This window comes from Girardinichthys multiradiatus, chromosome 2 (assembly GCF_021462225.1).
Source record: "Girardinichthys multiradiatus isolate DD_20200921_A chromosome 2, DD_fGirMul_XY1, whole genome shotgun sequence".
Classification (NCBI taxonomy): domain Eukaryota; kingdom Metazoa; phylum Chordata; class Actinopteri; order Cyprinodontiformes; family Goodeidae; genus Girardinichthys; species Girardinichthys multiradiatus.
This window is the reverse complement of record NC_061795.1, coordinates 28,966,054-28,987,297: the sequence shown is the minus strand read 5'-3', so window position 1 is coordinate 28,987,297 and position 21,244 is coordinate 28,966,054. Positions and strand designations below refer to the sequence as shown.

General features: G+C 40.0%; 1 protein-coding gene across 3 annotated transcripts in view; it reads left to right on the top strand.

The window, feature by feature from the left end:
* The window catches only part of mctp2a (multiple C2 domains, transmembrane 2a), a 53,791-nt gene extending 33,288 nt beyond the window's left edge, over window positions 1-20,503 (top strand). For all 3 annotated transcript variants that reach the window (XM_047352625.1, XM_047352611.1, XM_047352618.1), the window contains exons 18-23: window positions 1,878-1,997; window positions 5,577-5,618; window positions 12,805-12,914; window positions 14,437-14,546; window positions 15,567-15,664; window positions 19,726-20,503. In XM_047352625.1, the coding sequence (XP_047208581.1) occupies window positions 1,878-1,997; window positions 5,577-5,618; window positions 12,805-12,914; window positions 14,437-14,546; window positions 15,567-15,664; window positions 19,726-19,785 (540 nt within the window). In that variant the 3' untranslated portion in view covers window positions 19,786-20,503. The remainder of the gene's footprint in view (window positions 1-1,877; window positions 1,998-5,576; window positions 5,619-12,804; window positions 12,915-14,436; window positions 14,547-15,566; window positions 15,665-19,725) is intronic.
* The last annotated feature ends 741 nt before the right edge of the window (window positions 20,504-21,244 follow it).

Sequence of the window (21,244 nt, the reverse complement as noted above, 5' to 3'; positions counted from 1 at the left end):
TAATAAGCAGTACATTGGGGAAGCCTAGGGCAGTGGGGCCATGGTGTTGTCTGTATTACTCATACTACACATTTCCTTAGTGGCTAGTTGAACCTAGGCCTGGTCTTGCAGTAGGTAGAGTGGCCCCCAGAGCAAAATACACGGACTCTGCGTTGTTGCTATGACAGGAGCAGTCTGCCGTTTAGAGGCCTGCTGCTGAAGCCCGAAGGCCTCAGAGCTTCCCGTCCTATCTCCAGCTTAACTCAAACATATTGTTTCTACTCTCAACCCTCAAGCTTTTTGAGCCTGGATTGCACAGTGATGCCTAAATCTAGCAGTACACTCCGTGTTTTAATTTAATTTTGTTTTCCTAAATTGCTGATTAGCTGGTTTTAATTTATTCAGATTTCCCTTTAAAATCTGTATTCAGATTTATCTTTAAAATCTGTAATTGGTGGTAAAACAAAAGTTATTTCCCAAACTATTTAGCTTATCATAAAACCTTAACAGTACTTTCACTGGACACAGATCCTAAAGTGGACAAAGGGATTTTTAAATGGAAAACAAATAAAGATTATATTAAATTATAGTTTACTTTAATCATAACCAAGAAAAAAAAATCTCTCTCTCTCTCTCTCTATTTCTATTTTTTTTTTTATATGTAGAGAGAAAATTCTTTGTTTTCCTTTTGTCCTGAGAAGCACCTTAAATGGGTTTTCCTTCAAAACTGTAGTACTTAGAGAAGTCAAACCTGGACTGAGTTATTCCCAGAAAGGATGTCTTTGGAAAAACATTTTGTAATTTGTGAAAGCAAAGAAAAATGCAGATCATTACAAATGTTATTATCATACAGTCATGTTCTCGTTAAGTATCTCATCTTGTGAACTGAATTATCTTTACTCCTCCATAATGGCTGCAATCGAGCCCAAGTAAAAACCTTCTCAACAAAGACATGCAATTGCAGGATCAAATTGGATTTTTAAGTGCCAATCACTGGTTTATCTGGTCAAGTTGAATATCCAGTGATTCTGGGCACCTTCAAAGCAATCAATAGACTCGTAATTTGTCAAATTTAATAACTAACTCTTGCAAAGGATGTGATGATTATAATAAATGTTTGAGGAACTGTAAAGACAAATGTCTTTGGTAAATAAAAGTTGACCATATCTTGGAGGTTTTGGCACTCTCTAAGACTGTAATAGATTTCAAGATTTGGCTTGCTGTGGGGGACATTTTTAGTTCATGCCCGTCAACCTGCTAGCGTGATCCCCCCTAACACATTCCTGATCATTTCAGTTAGAGACAGACTCATTAGGCTGTCAGTAAATGGGTTTAAATGCAGCCATCCAATTAGCGCTCTGCTGTGAAATGCAGTGGGTGTTGTGCAATGTGCTTAGCGCCACTCCTTTTACAGAATTATAAAGGATTACTAATTCAGCGTGAGCCATCTTATTTCTACCAGGGGTCTTGACTTTTCTCAGTATCATCGCCACAGAGGGGGTAAAACGTTGCACATGCTTCCCCATGCCATATGTGCTTCGTCAAAGAGTATCACTGCCTCTAAATCTAAGAGGATTTGATGTGAAAGTTAAAAGGACAGAATTATGCCTATCCATGTCGTACTTTCTTTCCAGCAGAAAGGCATGCTGCCAGCACAGTGTTACTGCAAATAGGATTTCAAGATATTAAAAAGTTGAATGCCTCTTACTTTCAAACAACCAGGGGTAAAATCTGTTGCCACCAGCGATACATCTTAGGCCTTAATGCTCTTCATGAGATTTAAAATGTGGTTAAATCTGTTACATATTTTGTTTTGGGAACAGGTTTTGTTGAAAGCATATTGATGGTTCTGCAGCATGATGGGATTTGCTTCAAACTGTCATCTCCTGTCTCCTCAGATCTTCCTGGTGACAGTGTGGCATTGGGAGCTTTTCATGCTGCCCCTCTTCCTGCTGCTGCTCATCGGCTGGAACTACATCCAGTTCTCCAGGGACAAGGCCAGCTCCAACCAGGACCTGGTGAGTGATGAGGATTCTTCAGTATATATCCATGTAGAAGCTTGTTTTTACAGTGCATGACAACTCCATTCATCATTTAGACTGGATCCAATATATGTATGGATTTCCCTATTAAATCTGGAGTGACATTTGTGCCATCAAGGCAACATTAGCATTTTATAATGAAGCAGAACATTGCTAATTGTGTTTCAGTTTTAGTTTCTTCTTCTTAAGAAAATATGAGAAGAGAGATTGGAGAATAGTCAACTTTACAGGGCTTACGTCATCATTTTTGCAACTTTTCTTTTCAGTGTAGACTTGGCTTGTAGCTTATAATAGTTACATTAATTTCCATGTCCAAAGAAAATCATGAAAAATGTAAAAAGGCAAAAATAATAGAAAGCATTAAAGAAAGCAGCGAGCACAAGACAGTTAGAATGAACTTAGCATTGGGGACACTGTACCTAGGAAGCAATGGGTTACACAGTGGTTGCCAAAAACGAAGTAGTAATAGCAAAGTCAGTAGCTCAAATCTTAGTTCATAAGGTGAAGATTTATATTACAATTTATCCAGTGAGGAGAAGGAAATCGGCAACCTTTTAATTTGAGAGCAGTTGCTCTCAAATTAGATCTAAAACGACGGTACTCTACCCAGGGATTGAGATTCTAAGCGGTGAGCCCAGTCCAGCTGTAAATTGCTATAAAGGGGGTGACAGTTTTCCAAAAAGACATCATTCTGGTGCCATTCAGGTCTAACCGCTGCTCCAGTTCTGACCAGCATTGTTATTCTGATGTGCATGGTTATCCATCACCATTCCATGGATAGAGAACACATAAAAGGTAAAAAAAAAAAAACATTGTAGAACACTGCATTTTCTTAACTGATAAACTTTTCACTCACAAACAACCCCTGTGGTTGCCTTGATGGTCTGGCTGATTTCTTCACTACACCTATGGTTTGTGGTTGTGATATGAACTGTTTGTGTCCTCGTCCTTCAGTCTTTGGTTGTTCCTTTCTTTGAAGCCAGGTTTTCCATTGTATTACATCTTGGGGCAAGACCTCTTATGGCCAGATTAATGGTTTTTAATGGGGGAGAAGGTACAATTCTTTTATTTGTGTACTTTCACAAAGTTCATCCATTTACCCTGCAATGCAGGATATTCGAGTAAGATGGCGCAAGAGCAGCAGGCGGCGCATCATCCGTGGGTAGCAGTGGCTCTTTTAGTGTTGAGAAAAAGTTATAAAATTACTGAATGATTATCTGCTTTGAAAAGCAATGGAAATGCCACCTGTGGTTTAATAATGTTTTGTTTCATACTTTAATGATTTGAAGTATCCCCTTTTTGGCTCTAAAATATATTTGCTTTTTGAACCACCTAGCACTGTCCACAAGAATAGATGAAAATGCCAGGTGTATGTTTCTCTGTCCTGTGATGGATAAAGAACTATTTAATGATGTAAAAAATTTAAGAACAAAAAGGTCCACTGACTCACATGGAATCGACATGAAATTAGTGAAGCGGGTAATAGAGGGAATTTCAAAATGATTAACATATATAGGTAACTTGTCTTTCAACAGTGGTTTATTTCCAAATATAATGGAAATGGATAAAGTAATTCCATTATTCAAAACTGGGAACAAACATCACTTCACCAATTACAGACCGCTTTCTCTACTGCCACAATTGTCAAAAATATTAGAGAAGTTGTTCAATTATCGACTGGACTCATTCATGGGAAAAGCATAAATTAATCAGTAAAAGTCAGTACAGGTTCAGTTCAAAAGGATCAACACTACTAGCCAAATCTGAGTCCAGAAGAAATTACAGTCATATTAAATACATTTGAATATTACTGAAAAGTTCATTTATTTCAGTAACTGAATTTAAGTACAACACATTATGTAGACCATTTACATGCAGGCTGATGTTTTAAAGCCAGTATTTCTGTTAATAATGATGATTTCTCACTAATGAAAACAAGACATTTAAGATTAGAATATTACATCAGACCAATAAAAAGAACATTTTAATGCAGAAATGTGGGCTTAATGAAAAGTATGTTTAATACCTGTTAAAGGTTGTTATTTTAGAAAGGTACTTTTAATCTGACAAACGATTCTCATCTAAACCCATATTCTAATTCATTGAATGTGACCATATGTCTGCAATCCATAAGAAGTTTGTTGTGGGAGTATTTCTATACTTAAAAAAGGCATTTGACACAGTAAATCATAATTTATTAATAAATAAATCGAAACATGTTGGGCCAATGGCTATTTTGAAAACAGAAAGCAGTAAGAGCCAATGGTGCATATTGTCTCTGAATGTTTGGACATTGCTTATGGGGTTCCTCAAGGGTCAATGTTGGGGCCTAAGTTATTCATTAGGTATATAAATGGCATATGCAAAGTATGTGAGAATATTAAAATCATATTATTTACAACCACTAAAAGCCCAAAACATTTTTTTACCAGTAAACTTTCTAAAGCGTTTTCTTCAAAATTGACTTGGGGGACAAATGTACTTTGAATGAAACTGTGTATTTTTTTTATATTGTATTTTTGGTTTTCCTCTTGTTAGATGTATAATAAATTTAAAACTGAAATTCCAATTCAGAATAATCATACAGATGTCTTATAGAACATATTTGTTTGAGTATTTTGTGCTTTCATTTTGAATCGATTCCCATTCAAGCCATAGGGTCTATTTTCCCTTAAGGAGGCGTGGCGGTTCTGAAAGGCTAAAGTACCAGGATGTTTGCATCCATCTATAGCTGCTTCTATTAGTCCTTTTGTGTGTATTAGTCCTAAAAGGTATATATGGTACAAAAAAATGAGCAAGAAGTCACTTTGATGTAGTGTATGTGTGTCTTTTATGAATCTTTACATCTACCTATACAGGGCTTTTTGTTTCAACATAGCACTTTCTCCCTCTACTGTTTTGGAAACTATACTTGCTGTACACATGTCTATTGAGTTTAATGCCGTTCACACTTCTGACTGGCCCCCCAGTTTCAATGTGTTGTAAGCCTTTTTCACTCACCAATCAGGCCCCACATCTACACCCTCCCCAAGGTCAAACACATAGCCCAGTCACTGTGTTTATGGCTGCTGGCTGAGATGCTATCTCTGGGAAATGTCCAGACTCACCCTCATATCCAGCTTTGAGACTCTGTCACCCACTGAGACCCTACGGTCGGCAATGTCACCGCTCCGCACCCGGGCAATGTCACAGTGTGCACCACAGCAGGGTCAGGGATGACTTGATATAAAGTAATCTAGGCAACGACATCCAAATTAAATGTGTTTTTTTCCTCCTCCCTCTTTCTTTTTCGTCTTTCTGTTTTTCTGTGTGCCTATGTTGTGGAGAAAAGAGATTGCTTTTGGTGTGACAGTGCTCTTGCGAGGAAGGCCCTTCTTCACCTCTCCTTTTGTGTGAGGTCACCCCTGTGATGCAGTCTCTATGGAAACAAGCCTCTCCCAATAGGGGTGAATGTGCTCAAAGAAAATTTCATTACTAGGTGTTTGTTAAAAATGCTCCAGTGCCCACATGTCTCATTCATTGGAAATCAACCTATACCCTTTTATTTTCTTGTAGGTGAACATGGCCATGGGTGACGACGACGAGGAAGACGAAAAGGTAGCTTATCTTATCTAACCCTAAAAATGTGTATTTGGTTAATATTTATCACATGGATAGTTTCACCATGATGAGAATTTGTTAATGCATTCAAATATCTTATTAACAAATGGATTACGAAACAATTTATTATTTTGTGCACAAGCATGTGCACAAAATAAATTAAATACATTTTAAAAAGTGCACCCAATTGCACTGAGGTAGAGGTAGCCTGACTGGTCAGCAGAAACCACTTGTGTGTAATTTATTCTATTTGTAAATCCAACTGTTCTGTGGAGCCCTCAGAGGTTTGTTGGAGAACATTAGGGAACAAACGGCATCATGAAGACCAAGGAACTCAATGGACAGGTCAGGGATAAAGGTGTGGGGAAGTTAGATTATAAGCCAGTAGATCCCTGGTAACTCTGGAGGAGCTGCAGAGACTCACGGGTTTGGTGGGAGAATCTGTCACAAATCAACTACAGGTCCTTCTCAAAATATTAGCATATTATGATAAAGTTCATTATTTTCCATAATGTCATGATGAAAATTTAACATTCATATATTTTAGATTCATTGAACACTAACTGAAATATTTCAGGTCTTTTATTGTCTTAATACGGATTATTGTGGCATACAGCTCATGAAAACCCGAAATTCCTATCTCACAAAATTAGCATATTTCATCCGACCAATAAAAGAAAAGTGTTTTTAATGCAAAAAACGTCAACCTTCAAATAATCATGTACAGTTATGCACTCAATACTTGGTCGGGAATCCTTTGGCAGAAATGACTGCTTCAATGCGGCGTGGCATGGAGGCAATCAGCCTGTGGCACTGCTGAGGTCTTATGGAGGCCCAGGATGCTTCGATAGCAGCCTTTAGCTCATCCAGAGTGTTGGATCTTGAGTCTCTCAACGTTCTCTTCACAATATCCCACAGATTCTCTATGGGGTTCAGGTCAGGAGAGGTGGCAGGCCAATTGAGCACAGTGATACCATGGTCAGTAAACCATTTACCAGTGGTTTTGGCACTGTGAGCAGGTGCCAGGTCGTGCTGAAAATGAAATCTTCATCTCCATAAAGCTTTTCAGCAGATGGAAGCATGAAGTGCTCCAAAATCTCCTGATAGCTAGCTGCATTGACCCTGCCCTTGATAAAACACAGTGGACCAACACCAGCAGCTGACACGGCACCCCAGACCATCACTGACTGTGGGTACTTGACACTGGACTTCTGGCATTTTGGCATTTCCTTCTCCCCAGTCTTCCTCCAGACTCTGGCACCTTGATTTCCGAATGACATGCAGAATTTGCTTTCATCCAAAAAAAGTACTTTGGACCACTGAGCAACAGTCCAGTGCTGCTTCTCTGTAGCCCAGGTCAGGCGCTTCTGCCGCTGTTTCTGGTTCAAAAGGGGCTTGACCTGGGGAATGCGGCACCTGTAGCCCATTTCCTGCACACGCCTGTGCACGGTGGCTCTGGATGTTTCTACTCCAGACTCAGTCCACTGCTTCCGCAGGTCCCCCAAGGTCTGGAATCGGCCCTTCTTCACAATCTTCCTCAGGGTCCGGTCACCTCTTCTCGTTGTGCAGCGTTTTCTGCCACACTTTTTCCTTCCCACAGACTTCCCACTGAGGTACCTTGATACAGCACTCTGGGAACAGCCTATTCGTTCAGAAATGTCTTTCTGTGTCTTACCCTCTTGCTTGAGGGTGTCAATAGTGGCCTTCTGGACAGCAGTCAGGTCGGCAGTCTTACCCATGATTGGGGTTTTGAGTGATGAACCAGGCTGGGAGTTTTAAAGGCCTCAGGAATCTTTTGCAGGTGTTTAGAGTTAACTCGTTGATTCAGATGATTAGGTTCATAGCTCGTTTAAAGACCCTTTTTAATGATATGCTAATTTTGTGAGATAGGAATTTTGGGTTTTCATGAGCTGTATGCCAAAATCATCCGTATTAAGACAATAAAAGACCTGAAATATTTCAATTAGTGTGCAATGAATCTAAAATATATGAATGTTAAATTTTCATCATGACATTATGGAAAATAATGAACTTTATCACAATATGCTAATATTTTGAGAAGGACCTGTATTATTCATGCACTTCAAATATCTGGCCCTTTATAGAATAGAAGCAAGAAGAAAGCCATTGTTGAATTAAAAGCCATCAAAAGTCCTCCTTGCAGCGTGCAACAAGTGTAGGGGACACAACAAACCTGTGACCGAAAGTGCTTTGGTCAGATGAAAGCAAAGTTGAACTCCATGCCCTACATACAAAACACTCTATTTGGCTAGAAATTGAGTTCCTCTTGGTCAAACTACTACAAGAGTAAAACATTGTGCTGGGAGCATCATGCTGTGGGGATGATCTTTCTTTAGCAGAAATAGGGAAGCTGGGCAGAGTTGATGGGAAGATAGATGGAGCTAAACAAAGGACAATCATTAAAGAAGACCTGTCAAAGTCTGCAAAGGGCCATTGACTCTAAACATTCAGCCAGAACTACAATGGCATATGCATGTGGTCCAGTCAAAGTCCAGACATAAATTCAATTAATAATTTAGAAGACTTGAAAATTGATGCTCACATACATCCTTCATCCAAATTGAATACAAATGTATGTGCAATGCATTTCCCTAAGCCTAACCCAATACAAGACATAAAGGCCCGTAGTTGTAGTTTTGACAAAATCATACAAAGGTTCAACGGGTATTAATAATTTTCTAAGGCAATGTATACAAACAATTATTACAATTATTACAGTTATTACAGGGCATCTTAATAAAAATGGGGGATCCAACAGTGAACTAATACTTTGGCCCTCTTATTTTTGACTTCAGCTCTCTAGTGTCTCTTGATCAACAAAACAAGAAATCTTTAAGTAGCTTGAAAATTATACTTCCCACAGCACACATTGAATTATACTCATCCCACCATTTTTGCTAAAAAAGGGAAAAAAGTTAACATGGATTCACATTATTGTTTTATGGCAATGAAGTGTGGAACTAACACGGAGCCTCCGAGCATTGACCCCTTGTGCTGAGTGTCTAGGCCCAGGATTCATATCCATAATGCGCTCAATATATTCTGCTGCAGATGACCAGAGGCTACAAAAGAGCCAGATTTCTTTTTTTTCCTTTTTTTTTAAGACAAAACAAAACACAGTCCACCAAATCCTGTCTGAAAGGGATAAGCTAATTTGCAGATGAAACTTGTATGATATGTCTGCATAGTGTAAAGCCATGCTTTCTATCTGAAAATGGAGAAACTGGTGCTTAAACAAACTGCAGGGACAAAGAAATGCAGGGTTTTATTAATGCTAAATAGGCAAGGATTACCTTGCACTGAATTTATTATCATGTGTTCACATTCTTTGATACTTCAGGACATAATAGAGGTTTTTTTTTTTTACATGTAAGAAATGACAGTGTCTTTGCTTCATGGGTCTCCTCATGCCACATGTTTGCAAACTCAACCCTCGCATCTTAAAGCTCTTTGAAAGCTTTTCCATGAGCCTCCTAAGCCCTTTCACACTTGCTGGAAATGAAATATCTCCTTTCATTTACTAATTAAGCACTCATCCATGTTTGTTTTAGGCTGTCATCTTTAATTTAAAGTGGTTTATTTGAAATTCTTGTTATGGTCTTGCTGTCATTTGAATGCGATATCATTCAGGGTGATCAAACAGTGTAGCTTTACACGGCCTATCAAAGTCTTCTTAAAAAATATTTGGGGTTAAAGAGTGATCAGCGCTAAATTTGATTACTTCAAAGCCTTGCTTTCCTTTCCTAGTTTCTCCTCCAGCATGTGAATAAAGGCTTTTCCCTCTGAAAAGGTTATGATTACCACTCAAATATGTTTCTACCCCCCCACACGCCCCCACCCCCTTGAGGAAGAAAATATGTAAACCTCAGCTGGAGCAGTAAGCATGTGAAGGCATGACGTTAAGGAGAGACGAAAGCCAAGGCGGTGTTACAGCAGAATAATGCAGAACAGATTTTCTGCCTGTGAACAAATCTGTCCTCAGGGAAGGAGACAGCTTACAGATTATGTGTGGGCAAAGTGACTTCCCTTTGGCCTCAGGTATCAATTGAGCAGATAGACGATATTTTATCATAACATAAAGAAACAGAGAGCCAAAACAAGTCCATAGATCTTCAGCAGGAATTAGCAGGGAAGATAAAACGACCCCTTGTTGTTGCCCTCCGGCTGCCAATGCTGGTCCAAGGTTGAGTCCTTCTCAGAGCTTTGCCCATGGGAGTTAAGGGGGTGGCTGAGGTGCTAGGATTGTGGTCATGGGGGGGTGCCAGTCTGAGCTTTTGGGTCACTCTATCTCTTACCCAACACCCCACTGTCACCGCTCAGTCTCCTTGAACGCACCAGTCAGACATGCTACCCAGGATCTGTGGCGTGCATCACAAAAGCAGCAGCACGTTAAAGCCTTACTGCAGTAAAAATGCTTTAGTTTATTTTAGCTCCAGGAGATAAATCGCTCATAACACAGGTGTTTTTCATTTAGACAAACTCGTATTTTCATCTGAAAGAGTCACAAGATAAATATTCAGTTTAAGAATTTAAATTTGGCATAGTTCATTCTAATTAAAATTATGCTAAATGAGCTTTTATTTCCAGCCTTTGATAACAGCACACATGTCTGCGGGACTGTGTTTACCTTTCTGCAGAAGATCAAATTGGTTCTCCATTACAGCACCTTAAAAGGAAGCTTTTACAATTTATGTGAAATGAGGATGTGATTTCGCTCAGGTTTTTTAATCAGGGGAAATTTTGGACTCATTTAGCCCATCCCCAATTTACTCATCCTTTCGTATTTAAGAGGGAGATCTTTTATTTATTTTTTTTGGTTCTACACTCTGGTAAATGCCAAAAAAAAAGAAAAAGGAAAAGGAACAAAGAATATCATCTAATGATAAATGTAGGAAGGACTTTGGTTTTTGGTTGCCTAAGCAATAGTGAATTTGAGGAATCTTAAAGCAGGTGCTTTTGGGTGCATACCTCAAATTAGATATATTTATCTGTTTTTTCTTCTATATAAAATTAGAGCATAGTCATTTTTTCTTTAGACAAAGTTATATTTCTAGCTAGATTTACAGTGCCCTGCAAAAGTGTTCGTACCTCCTGAACCTTTTCTCTGTTTGTCACATTACAACCACAAACTTGAACAAATTAATTTGTGGTAGACCAACTAATTGTGATGTGGGAGGAAAAGGTCACGTGGTTTAAATTATTATTATTTTTTTCATAAATAAAGGCTGGAAAGGGTAGTGTGCATTGGTACTCAACTTTGGAGAATACTTTTGCAGAATCATGTTTTGCAACAACTACAGCTTTCTTTTAGGGTCTCTACCAGCTTATGTACATCTAGAGAATTTTAAACATATTCTTCTTTCCAAAAAAGTTGACAGCATCTGTGAAGATCAATTTTCAAGTCCTATTAAAGAGTCTCAATTGTTTTTAGCTCTTTACTTTGACTGTGCCATTCTAACACGTAAATATGCTTTGATCTAAACCATTCCATTTTAGCCTTCTCTATAGGTTTCGGGTCTTTGTCCTGACGGAAGGTGAACCTGTGCTCCAGTCTAAATCTTCTGCAGTCGCCAACAGGTTTTCTTCCAGAATTGTCCTGTATTTAGCTCCACCATTTTCCCACCAATTCTGACCAGCTTCCCTGACCCTGCTTAAGAAGAAGAATCTCCACATCATGATGATGCCACCACCATGTTTTGCTGTGGGGATGTTTTGTTCTGGGTTAGATTTCCTCCTTATTTTTTCATTGTCAGATCATGCCACAAAATCGCAATAATTAAAAGTCTTGAACTTTTAAATCAGACATGGGTCGCAAATATGTCCCGGGTCCATCAGGAGCCTCAGATTGTAACTGCATTTTGCAGCATTGCAAAAAAACTCAGTTAACACCTGAATTGATGCAGTGGGAGTAGAGTAAGATGATGCAGAAACACAGTTTTGTTTCAGCATGATGAGACCAGGACATGTTAATCTGGAAGGAAACATTTTTGTGATGTTTTTTTTTCCTTTTTTAGACAGCGCTGAGACTTCAGTGTCTGTCCAGACCAGGGCCCAGCGGGGGAGGTTCGGCTAGTGTGGGAATTGCTCTCTTCCTGCACCGTTCATGGAGGAGAGTGGGCCCAGCAGTGGGGAGTCTCTCAGTGCTGGCAGACACTGTGTTCCCATGGGCCGCCTCGTGAAGCTCTGATAAAGGCATTCTGTCTGGGCCCTGTCAGTGGACACAGGCTGCGGCTTCAGCTGGCTTGTAACAAAAACATATAGACATCCTCAAGCCTCCTGTTAGGGTCCATTAGAGCGTCCTCCCCAGCACTCTCATCCCTCCCCTCTCCCTCTCACTCTTCCTCTCCCACTCCTCTCCCTGTCATCATTCCTGTCATTATTTCCGCCTTTTGATGTGAGGCTTCTCAGCTCTCTTTAGCTTGTGTTCCTTGTGTTATCTCGCACTCCTCTACCCTGGAAGGCTTCATAGCTGTTGTTATTTCCCAGCTTGATGTGATCGCATTTATTACATTTGGATGACAACTATCAGGCTATCTAAAAAAACTAATTTAGTGGTTCAAAATATTTAATTTATAAGTACTTTTTAAGAAAAATATTCTCATGTGCATGAATCATCCTTTAAAAAAGGCAAATAGGTGTATATCCAACTAGTGCACAAAGCAGACTGGAGTGCTTTTTCCCATGCTGGGAGAATGTTGGCTTAGGTTAGAAGGCAGACATGACTTATTTGTAAAAACATGTTCCAACTTGCCCCTGTGCAAGCTGCTGGAATGAAAACTCTCCCGAGTTGCGAGGCCCCTGCACTTCTTGCCTTGGTCTTCTAGTCTGCTTGATTGCAGATGGCCATTTTGTGTACTTTTCATCTTACCCGAGAGTCTTGATTGTGCTGCACTTGGGCAGCAGCTCCATTGTGCACAGCAAAAAAAAAAGCTGAAATCTTTCAGCCCATCCAGGATAACAGCTTCTGAATGCCAAGTCTGTCTCATCTTCAAAAGCATAGTCTGAAGATGTACAGTGTTTTCTCATTATGGACCATTCAATAGATAAATTACACATAATAGCATGGCAGAGGTAAACTGGTCTTTGTCTACCCTGCCCAACATTTGACATGCAGTGCACCTCATCAGTGTCTGTACATTTCATTTTGTCTGTTCTTTTTTAGGAACCTGGAAAAAAGGGTTTGATGGATAAAATACATATGGTGCAGGAAGTGGTGCTGGTTGTCCAAAATGTTTTGGAGGAAATCGCCAACATCGGGGAGCGAGTCAAGAAGTAATGACCTCATATAACAAGCAATTTCTTTGATATTTTAGGTTCACCCCAATAAATTAGAATATCATCGAAAAGTTGATTTATTTCGGTATTTAATTCTAAAATTAGAAACACATTTACTGTATAGGTTCATTACATGGATTTCAAATGTTTATTTCTGGTAATCCTGCTGATTTTGGCTAATAGTCTAAAAAAATAAATCAAATTTACCAGAGCATTAAAATATTACTTGAGACCAATAAAAAACACATTTTCAATCATGAAATATTAGGTTATGGCCAACACAATCATAGGGAGGGCTGGAGATTTGGCAGTAGTTCAGCAGGCAGTCATGGACACCCTCCACAGAAGTCATTGATGGAGAAGCTGGTTGTTTGCAGAGAGCTCTATCCAGGCATAAATAGAAAGTTGAATAAAAAGACAAAAGTGTGCAAGCAGCAGGGATGACCACATCTTAGTGAGAATAGTGAAGAAAATCCCATTTAAGAGTTTGGCAGGGCTTCACAAGGCTTGGACCACACCCACACATATCCAAAACATTGGCTACAACTGCCACATTTCTTGTGTTAAGGCACTTCTGACCCAAAGACAGTGTCAGAAGAATCTTATCTGGGCTAAGGAGAAAAAGCATCGGGCTGTTGCTCAGTGGGCCAAAGTCTTCTTTCCAGATAAAGGTATGTTTTTCATTTGGAAATCAAGATCTCAAAGTCTGGAGGAAGAGCAGAGAGGAGCAGAACCCAAGTTTCTTGAGGTCCTGCATGAAGATTCCACAACCAGTGATGATTTGGTCTACTGGTGTTGGTCCTCTGTGGTTTATCAAGTTCAAATTCAGAGCAGGACATTTTTCCCTTTGCTGACAAGTTTTATGGAGATGTCTGTCCCCTTAGACCCTTCTGGATCCTTTTCCGGAAGACTTTAGCTCCCAACCATGCTGCCAAATGAGCGAATACCTGCATTAATGATCATGGTATCTCTGTGCTTAATTTGCCTGCAAACCCGCCTGAGCTAAACTTCATTGAGTGTCCATGGGACTAAACACTGCACTCAATCTGAAGGTCCCTATAAAACCAACATCGGCTTTCTGAACATCTTAGCAGAGCCACAGGCTGATCACCTCCATGCACCAGAGCATTGATGCAATAATTGAAGCAAAATGAGCCTAGACCAAGTATTGAGTACATTTACTCACCTGCACATAGACATACTTTACAGTAGAATGGCATTTCTGAATTAAAAGTAATTTTTATTGATCTTGTGGTTGTATTTAAATTTTCTGCTAAACTGACTTTTGGGTTTTACATTAGATCTAAGTTATAATGATCGGAAATTATAAAATATAAACACATGAAATACATCACTCTGTGATGAATCTGAGGTTCACCTTTTTTAATTTGAATTACAGAAATAAATTAACTTTTTGATGTTCTAGTTCATTGAGATTCGTCTTCATAGTTTGAGTGAAAAGATTTGTTTTCATTTAGGAATTTCATCCCAGGCTCAGAACTTTGCTTTTCTTTTACAGCATATTCAACTGGTCTGTGCCATTCATGTCATGCTTGACCTGCCTGGTGCTGTTTGTGGCTGCATCACTATTATATATAATCCCACTACGGTACATTGTGCTAGTATGGGGTAAGTTTTTTTTATTTATTTTTATTGTTATTATTAATGCAATTTAATAGAAATTTGATAAATAGAAATGGAAAACTACTTTAATATTGTAATCATTATATCCTAAGAAGCAGATTTAAAATGAACCCAGGTCAACTTTTTCTATTTTTTTTCTGATGGAAATGTCTGATTTAATGAAGGGCCATCATTTAGGAACTCTGCCATGTCTTCACCTCTGCCGATGCACATAGATCAGACAGTTGCAGAGGTTCACTCTTCCCAGTGTGGGCTGATGCAGCAGAGCCCAGCAGAGGCATGACCAAGGGTTTGTGTAAAAACAAAGCAGAGGCAGAAAAGAGCAATATATAATATATAATACATGATGTCCTTGGGCAGTCTGTAGGCTCCTGGTCTAGCCTCTCATTATCTGCTGTAGTCACACCGCAACACACCGTCGTCTCAGTGGTCAGGCAGCAACGATGCCCTCACCAGGCTCTCCTCCTCCAGCTGTACAACCACAGTACTTCCACGTTGCCTTCAACGCGATCAATACATAAAAAAAAAAATATCAAACACAAAAACTCACAATGTGAGACACTCTTCTGCCTCCCCAGTTAACCCCCATCTCTGGTTGCAAGGCAAGCCTTTTAAGTTGCTTGCCCATATTTAAGTCCTTAGGTTCTTTGTCTGCATGCTAAGGTGTTCGCAGAACTGAACTGTGAAGATAATGGTCCCATTACAAGGCCCTGGAGATATTTTCCTCTCTTCAGCCATCTGTAATACAAATATAGATACACAAAGTGTTAGGAGATTGAAGCAAGACAGTAACAAACGTTCCCTAAATTTTGTTCAAATCAAACTTAATTGATAAGGTACTTTGTTTTTGTTTTTTCTGGATTAAATTTAATTGGTCGGAAACAGTCCATCATCCTATGTTGCAATTATTGAAACACTAGTAGGTGTTTTTTGCACTGTAAAAAAAATACTGCATGGTATGACACCTTTATTTATTAATGTGTTTATTTGTGCTTATTTTCACAGGCGTTAACAAATTTACCAAGAAACTGCGCAACCCATATAGTATTGACAGTAATGAAATACTGGATTTCCTCCAGAGGGTGCCTTCTGATGTTCAGAAGGTAAGGGTCCAATTTTACATACAGATAGGGATGGAATTCCCTGAAGATGTCTGCATTATTTGCTGTACTGCAATTCCCAAGTGTTGCAGAAATATATCCTCTGGCTTTGTTTGATTATTAATGGACTCTCGCCTCTAAAGCAGCCCTGGCCCAATTATTCCTCAGTGTTCAACTCCCTATCCTCAGTCACCGCCGTGCCTGAACGAGGAACTGCTCAGATCTTTCCCCGACTATCTGGCTGCAGCCTCGTCCGTTATTAGCAATTTTGCGTGTTTGATTGAAGCGGCGCAGCAGCCAGTGATTGGCTGAGCACAGGCAGGAAGAGTCAGTTCCTGACAACTCCGGCTGTTATGTCAGCACAGAAACTCTGACGTGGCCTCAGTCACTTCAGGGTGGTGGAGTCAATTAATATATTCGTGAGCCCCGGTTGTCTTGCTGGGTGCCATATGTGATTACATATTAGCCACGGCTGATATGTCATTTGCATTTACATCTCAGATTCGAGAAGGGCTGTCAGGTGTGTTATAAGTGTCGCCAGGGCTGCTTGCCGTCCACTGAGGGAGGATTTTGCGCAAGCAGGAAATGAAGTGCCAACACAATGCCTTCATCTCGCAGGTAGCTCACCAGAGCAAGAAATCCTGACAGTCTGAATCTGGCAAGGCACTCTCACCCCGTTCTGTTTCTCAGCTGCATCCTTGATGTCCTCCTGCAGCAAGCCGGCGCTGACTCCTCTGTGATGTTGGAAGGAGCCTGTGTTGTTTGAGATTTGGCTGACTGAGTTGGCAAAACAAGGTGGCGAATACATTTTGATTTGAAATCCTTTGTATGTCCACTTCCCCCGTTGGGATGTGGCGTTTGAGCTTTGAAAATGACTCGCTTTCAAATCCCGTGGTAACAATACTTTTTAGCCTGGTTTAAAAGAGAAACTACATCTTGAAAATGGCTCCAATCATAAAAAAAACAAAGCACCCTTAAGATTCATCATATGTGTGTTTCATTATGTCCTGTGAAAAATAATCTTAACATCGTATACACAGGAGATCCAAACAATACACCACATTTTTTTTTGTTGTTTTTGTTGACTTAGAACTTTAATCTTCAGATAGGTGTGGACACAAAACAGCAAAAAGATGGAAAATTGACTCCTGTCTTTCTTGCAAATGTGACTTGGCAATTAGTGCCTTTGCACGTCTACAAAGTGTGCCTCAAACGGGGACTTCTGACAACGCCGTGTCTGTCTGGAAATAAGAAGCATCTGTCAGTTCTGAGGACAGTTTCATGTGCTGATGCAGGAGGCAGTCACTTTGTTCCCACATTCCATCTCCCGTTCTATTAATGGATAGCGGCTAATTAGCATAGAGTTCTTACCTTTTTTTATTCAACAGATTCACTGTATTGTTTGAGCTCTGCAAGTGAACTTCAAAAGTAGGTTTTTAAATTCTAACTGCCTTTTTTCCTGTTAAACCTATGATTTGTCTTCTTTGGATTATGGTTGCAATTAGGAAAATGAAAATAATGTTCATTTTCCGTGTCAAAAGTAAAAAGAAGAATGGCACATATTTCAATATCGGATCTAATGAGTGAAACAGGATTTTAATTCTAATTCTACATATGTAAGTAGCAGAAAGAAGGGGGGGGGGATCCTTCATGGTCAATTCAGCCCTATACCAATTTGTACCCCATTTTTTCCCCCGAGTGTTGACACTTCATCCCAATATTCCTCCATTCTGTACCTGTAGGCAAACCATGTCACATTAACTTAATCACAGATTATACGTTTTATTTTGTCTGGTAGTTGTGTGAAGAAATTACAAGATACAAATGTTTGTATCAAGCATATTTGATTTTATGATGTTTTTGAGGAGTTTATCTTGCACCCTGTTTCTATTAATGGTGGCTCTTATTCTTGATGGCTCTTGGCCTCATCAGACAAAGACAATCTGAATTATTACAAAAGGCTGTTGTTAAATGCTGAATTAATTTAAGGGGAAAAGGCTATCCAAACCAAACTTGGCCATATGTGAATATATAGTTATCCCCTTTATAAAATCACAAATTAGCTGTGACTAGCCACATGTCTGGTTCAATTTTACAAACCACATGCAGGACAGGAGAGGTCAAAGGCCAAAATAGCTGCTGACCAAAAAGAACACAAAGGCAGTCTCACATTTCCAGTAAATCATCTTGATAATTCACAAGACTTTTGTGAAAAGATATAAAATAGTTGACCGCTTTGGAAGGTATACATGGCATGACGTCAAATCTGGTGTACAACTAATAAAAAACAAAAATTATACCAATAATAAAACATGGTGGTGGTAGTGTGATGTGCTTTTCTAGAGCTGAATTGATGAAACCATAAATTCTGCTCCCTTGCAGAAAGTCCTGAAGGAGAATGTCAGACCATCAGTTCATCACATTACGCTCAAGCTCACATGGATTATGCTGCAGGACAATGGTCTAAACATTCCAGCATTGCATGTGCCCTTAAATCACACATGGAATAATATAATAAAGGCTTTGAAGCAGCCTGGCCAAAGACTTGGTCTGTCTGGGGTTTAATTCTGGACCATGAAACCATTGTTGCATGTCTTCCCCTCTTCTTCTTTACAGTTTGCCCATTTCCTGTCTGATTACTGTCAATAAAGATCAACTTCTGATCAAACCAAGTGAATGCCAGCTGGTAGATACTATTTGTCAGAATGACATAACTACACTTCTTTACAGTAGACTGAGTAGCTCATATAAATCATCAGGTATCAAGGAGGGTAGTTAACATCCCCCTGGCAGGTATGAATTGAAGCATGATCGGTACGATGACCATGCTTTTCCAAACCAAAAGAAAGTTGTGTACAAAACAACCAAGACAGCCAAAGTACAAAATGGCGAAAGGTCCAAATGATCAGCACCCATTAGAGATAAATCGATAAAACAATGCTCAAATCTCACGTATATTTAAATTTAATTGGATATTTTTTTCTGAATATTACTTAGTGATGTCACATGCCCACATTTTCTTACATAGACTGTGAGCAGGTTATATTAAATTACTTGAATTATCAGTTGTCAAAGCAGGTATGAAACATCCCTCTGGCAAATACCAGTTAATGCAGTGGTCCTATAGAAGGCAGCTCCATGTTGTACTGGGAAAACCAAAACCATCGGCCCTAAATGACCTGCACCCCATGTCTTAGTCTGAAAAAGACACTCGCTATCGGGCCAACCAAGCTGCACGTTACCACCGTGATGCGGTCTGTGTTGTCCTCCTTTAGACCGGGAAACTGCTCCACTCAGCTTCGTAGAGACAGCATCTCTGCAGGGACTTCTCAGAAAACAGTTTGCTTCTGCAGGCCTCAGAGAGGAAATCAGGCAATGCTTGTACCTTAATTATTCTCGTTCTTGAATGAATACCGGATACACATACAGCAATTCATCTGTACTTAACTTTATGCATATGATCGACGATCGTATGACACCCTTGTATCCAGTTGACGAGTTATGTCTGCTTGCCAGCAAAGAGACATTAGCGCGCTGTCTCTCCGACCAGCCTCGCAGCGGAGTCCGGATGGAAGAGGCAGGATGTAGCAAGAGCGGTGCTTTTATTTGGACAGTGACGTCACAGGAAGTCCGCAATTACCCCGTTTCCTGGCTGTGCCGGAAGTAGGTTATTGCAATTTATTTTGAAAGTTCCAGGAAAGTCTGTACTGGCCTTTCACGTTGTAACCATGGCTGTGGTCCCAACAATAGACATAACCTACTAAGAGAGATTATGCAGTTTGCCCTTCCCTCATTGGCCTGGCAGGTCATCTCAACAGTTGTCTGTTTCTAATATTGTGATTCTGGTGCAGAATGGTGGGGGGTACACTGGTAGAGGACTCTTGACTTCTGAAATCCTTCCTCCCTTTGATTAATCCCCTCTGCTCCTGTGTTTAAAAAATGATTCATTACAAGCGAACCCGCCTCGCTTTGCTCTGCACCAGCTCTCCTCAGGGAGCCATTACCGTGCGCTCCACTGAGCTCGGATTACCTGCCTCTGACCAAACTCCTGTTTGTTTTCACAGGTGCAGTACAGTGTGCTGAGAGCACCCACTGGACAGAACCAGCCACGCAAGAAGAAATAAGCGCAGTAGACATGCTGGATGAAAGGCTGGTCTTCTTTTCTCTGTTCCCCTCTTTTTTATTTTTTTATGTTACGTTGCAGTCCACCTGACAACAATACTCCAGTGCCAGCTGAACCCCTGACCCCGCATACCCATACGCACCACCCCAACTCTGTCCCCTGCTGCTGAGGGGCAGCCAGCCGCTCTCTGCCTTGCCACCCCCCTGACAGGGGTTGTGAACTGCAGCAGCTAGGAGGGCAGCACATGGGGCTGTCAGTCACAGGCTTGGAGGTAAAGAAAAGGGAGCTCTGCAAGGCTCAAGCTTCATCTTTGAAAATAATTTAGAAAAGGAATGACAGGCATCAGGTTTGGCTTTTATTTCTTATTATTTTGGTGTAACTGAAAAATTTGCCTCAAGGTAAAGACAATACAACCATAACAAGCAGCTGCAATATTTTTATTCTTCATCAGTTAATGTAGTTAAATGCTATATCATACAGTCACTGATAATCAGTTTTATTACAGAAAAGAGTACTGAATTTTACAATTCTATCTGCTATATGATTTCTCCGTGTATAAATTAATAGTGCTGCATTTGTTTTTCTTAGAAACAAACATGTATTTATGTTCTGAATGTGTATTAATTCTGCACTTGAGTTTCTCTGATGTTTTATGTTCAATTTATGTGAAAGTATTTTGTTTAGATCGAGTTTGAATAAAGAATCTTAATCAAATTGAATTTTTGTTTTTCTGTAAATTTTTTTCCCCCAATAACTACATCCCAGCGAGGATGGATTACAGCACTTCTTTAAGTGAATACAAGGTAAACACATCTGATTACACAACACAGTCATTGAAACTGAGCTCACACGCCGACCACCGCTGTGCCTTGGTTACCAAGCTCACATCAAAGCCGTGTGGCTCCAGTGTGCTTCCTAATGCATCGCTTTGTTGCCTTCTCACAATAACAGGGTCCAGATGAGAGAGAAAGAGCTCATCTCACAGAGAGTACTCTCTCTCTCTCTCTCCATCCTCAGCACTTAGTGCTTTATATTTCCACTAAAATCACCTGGCCTGGTCTAATGGTTACACATACACACAGATGTGCTCGGTTTTTCCATCAGTCTTCCCGCAATGGTGTTCTGGAGTGTGACGGATGCAGTCTGTTAGTCTGTCAGTGTGTTGCACGTTTAGCATACATTTCAAAATATTCAGCCACAGCTTGACATTTGCATTTTCGGAGAAAAGTTAGACTGAAATTAAAATTTTCTCACATTCAATGGCCGCAGCCTATTTGCCAAGGTAAAGTGCACACAGCGCAATCTGAAAAACAAATGAACTCACAATTTACATTGTCATAATTGAAGCTGAGCTGAGGAATGGGTCCCTGCAATGGGAGTTCTGATTGGACGACTGAGCAGCGTGGCCAGGTGACCCCTCCTCAGAACCAGCATGCTGGTGAAAGAGCATCCATCTGTGC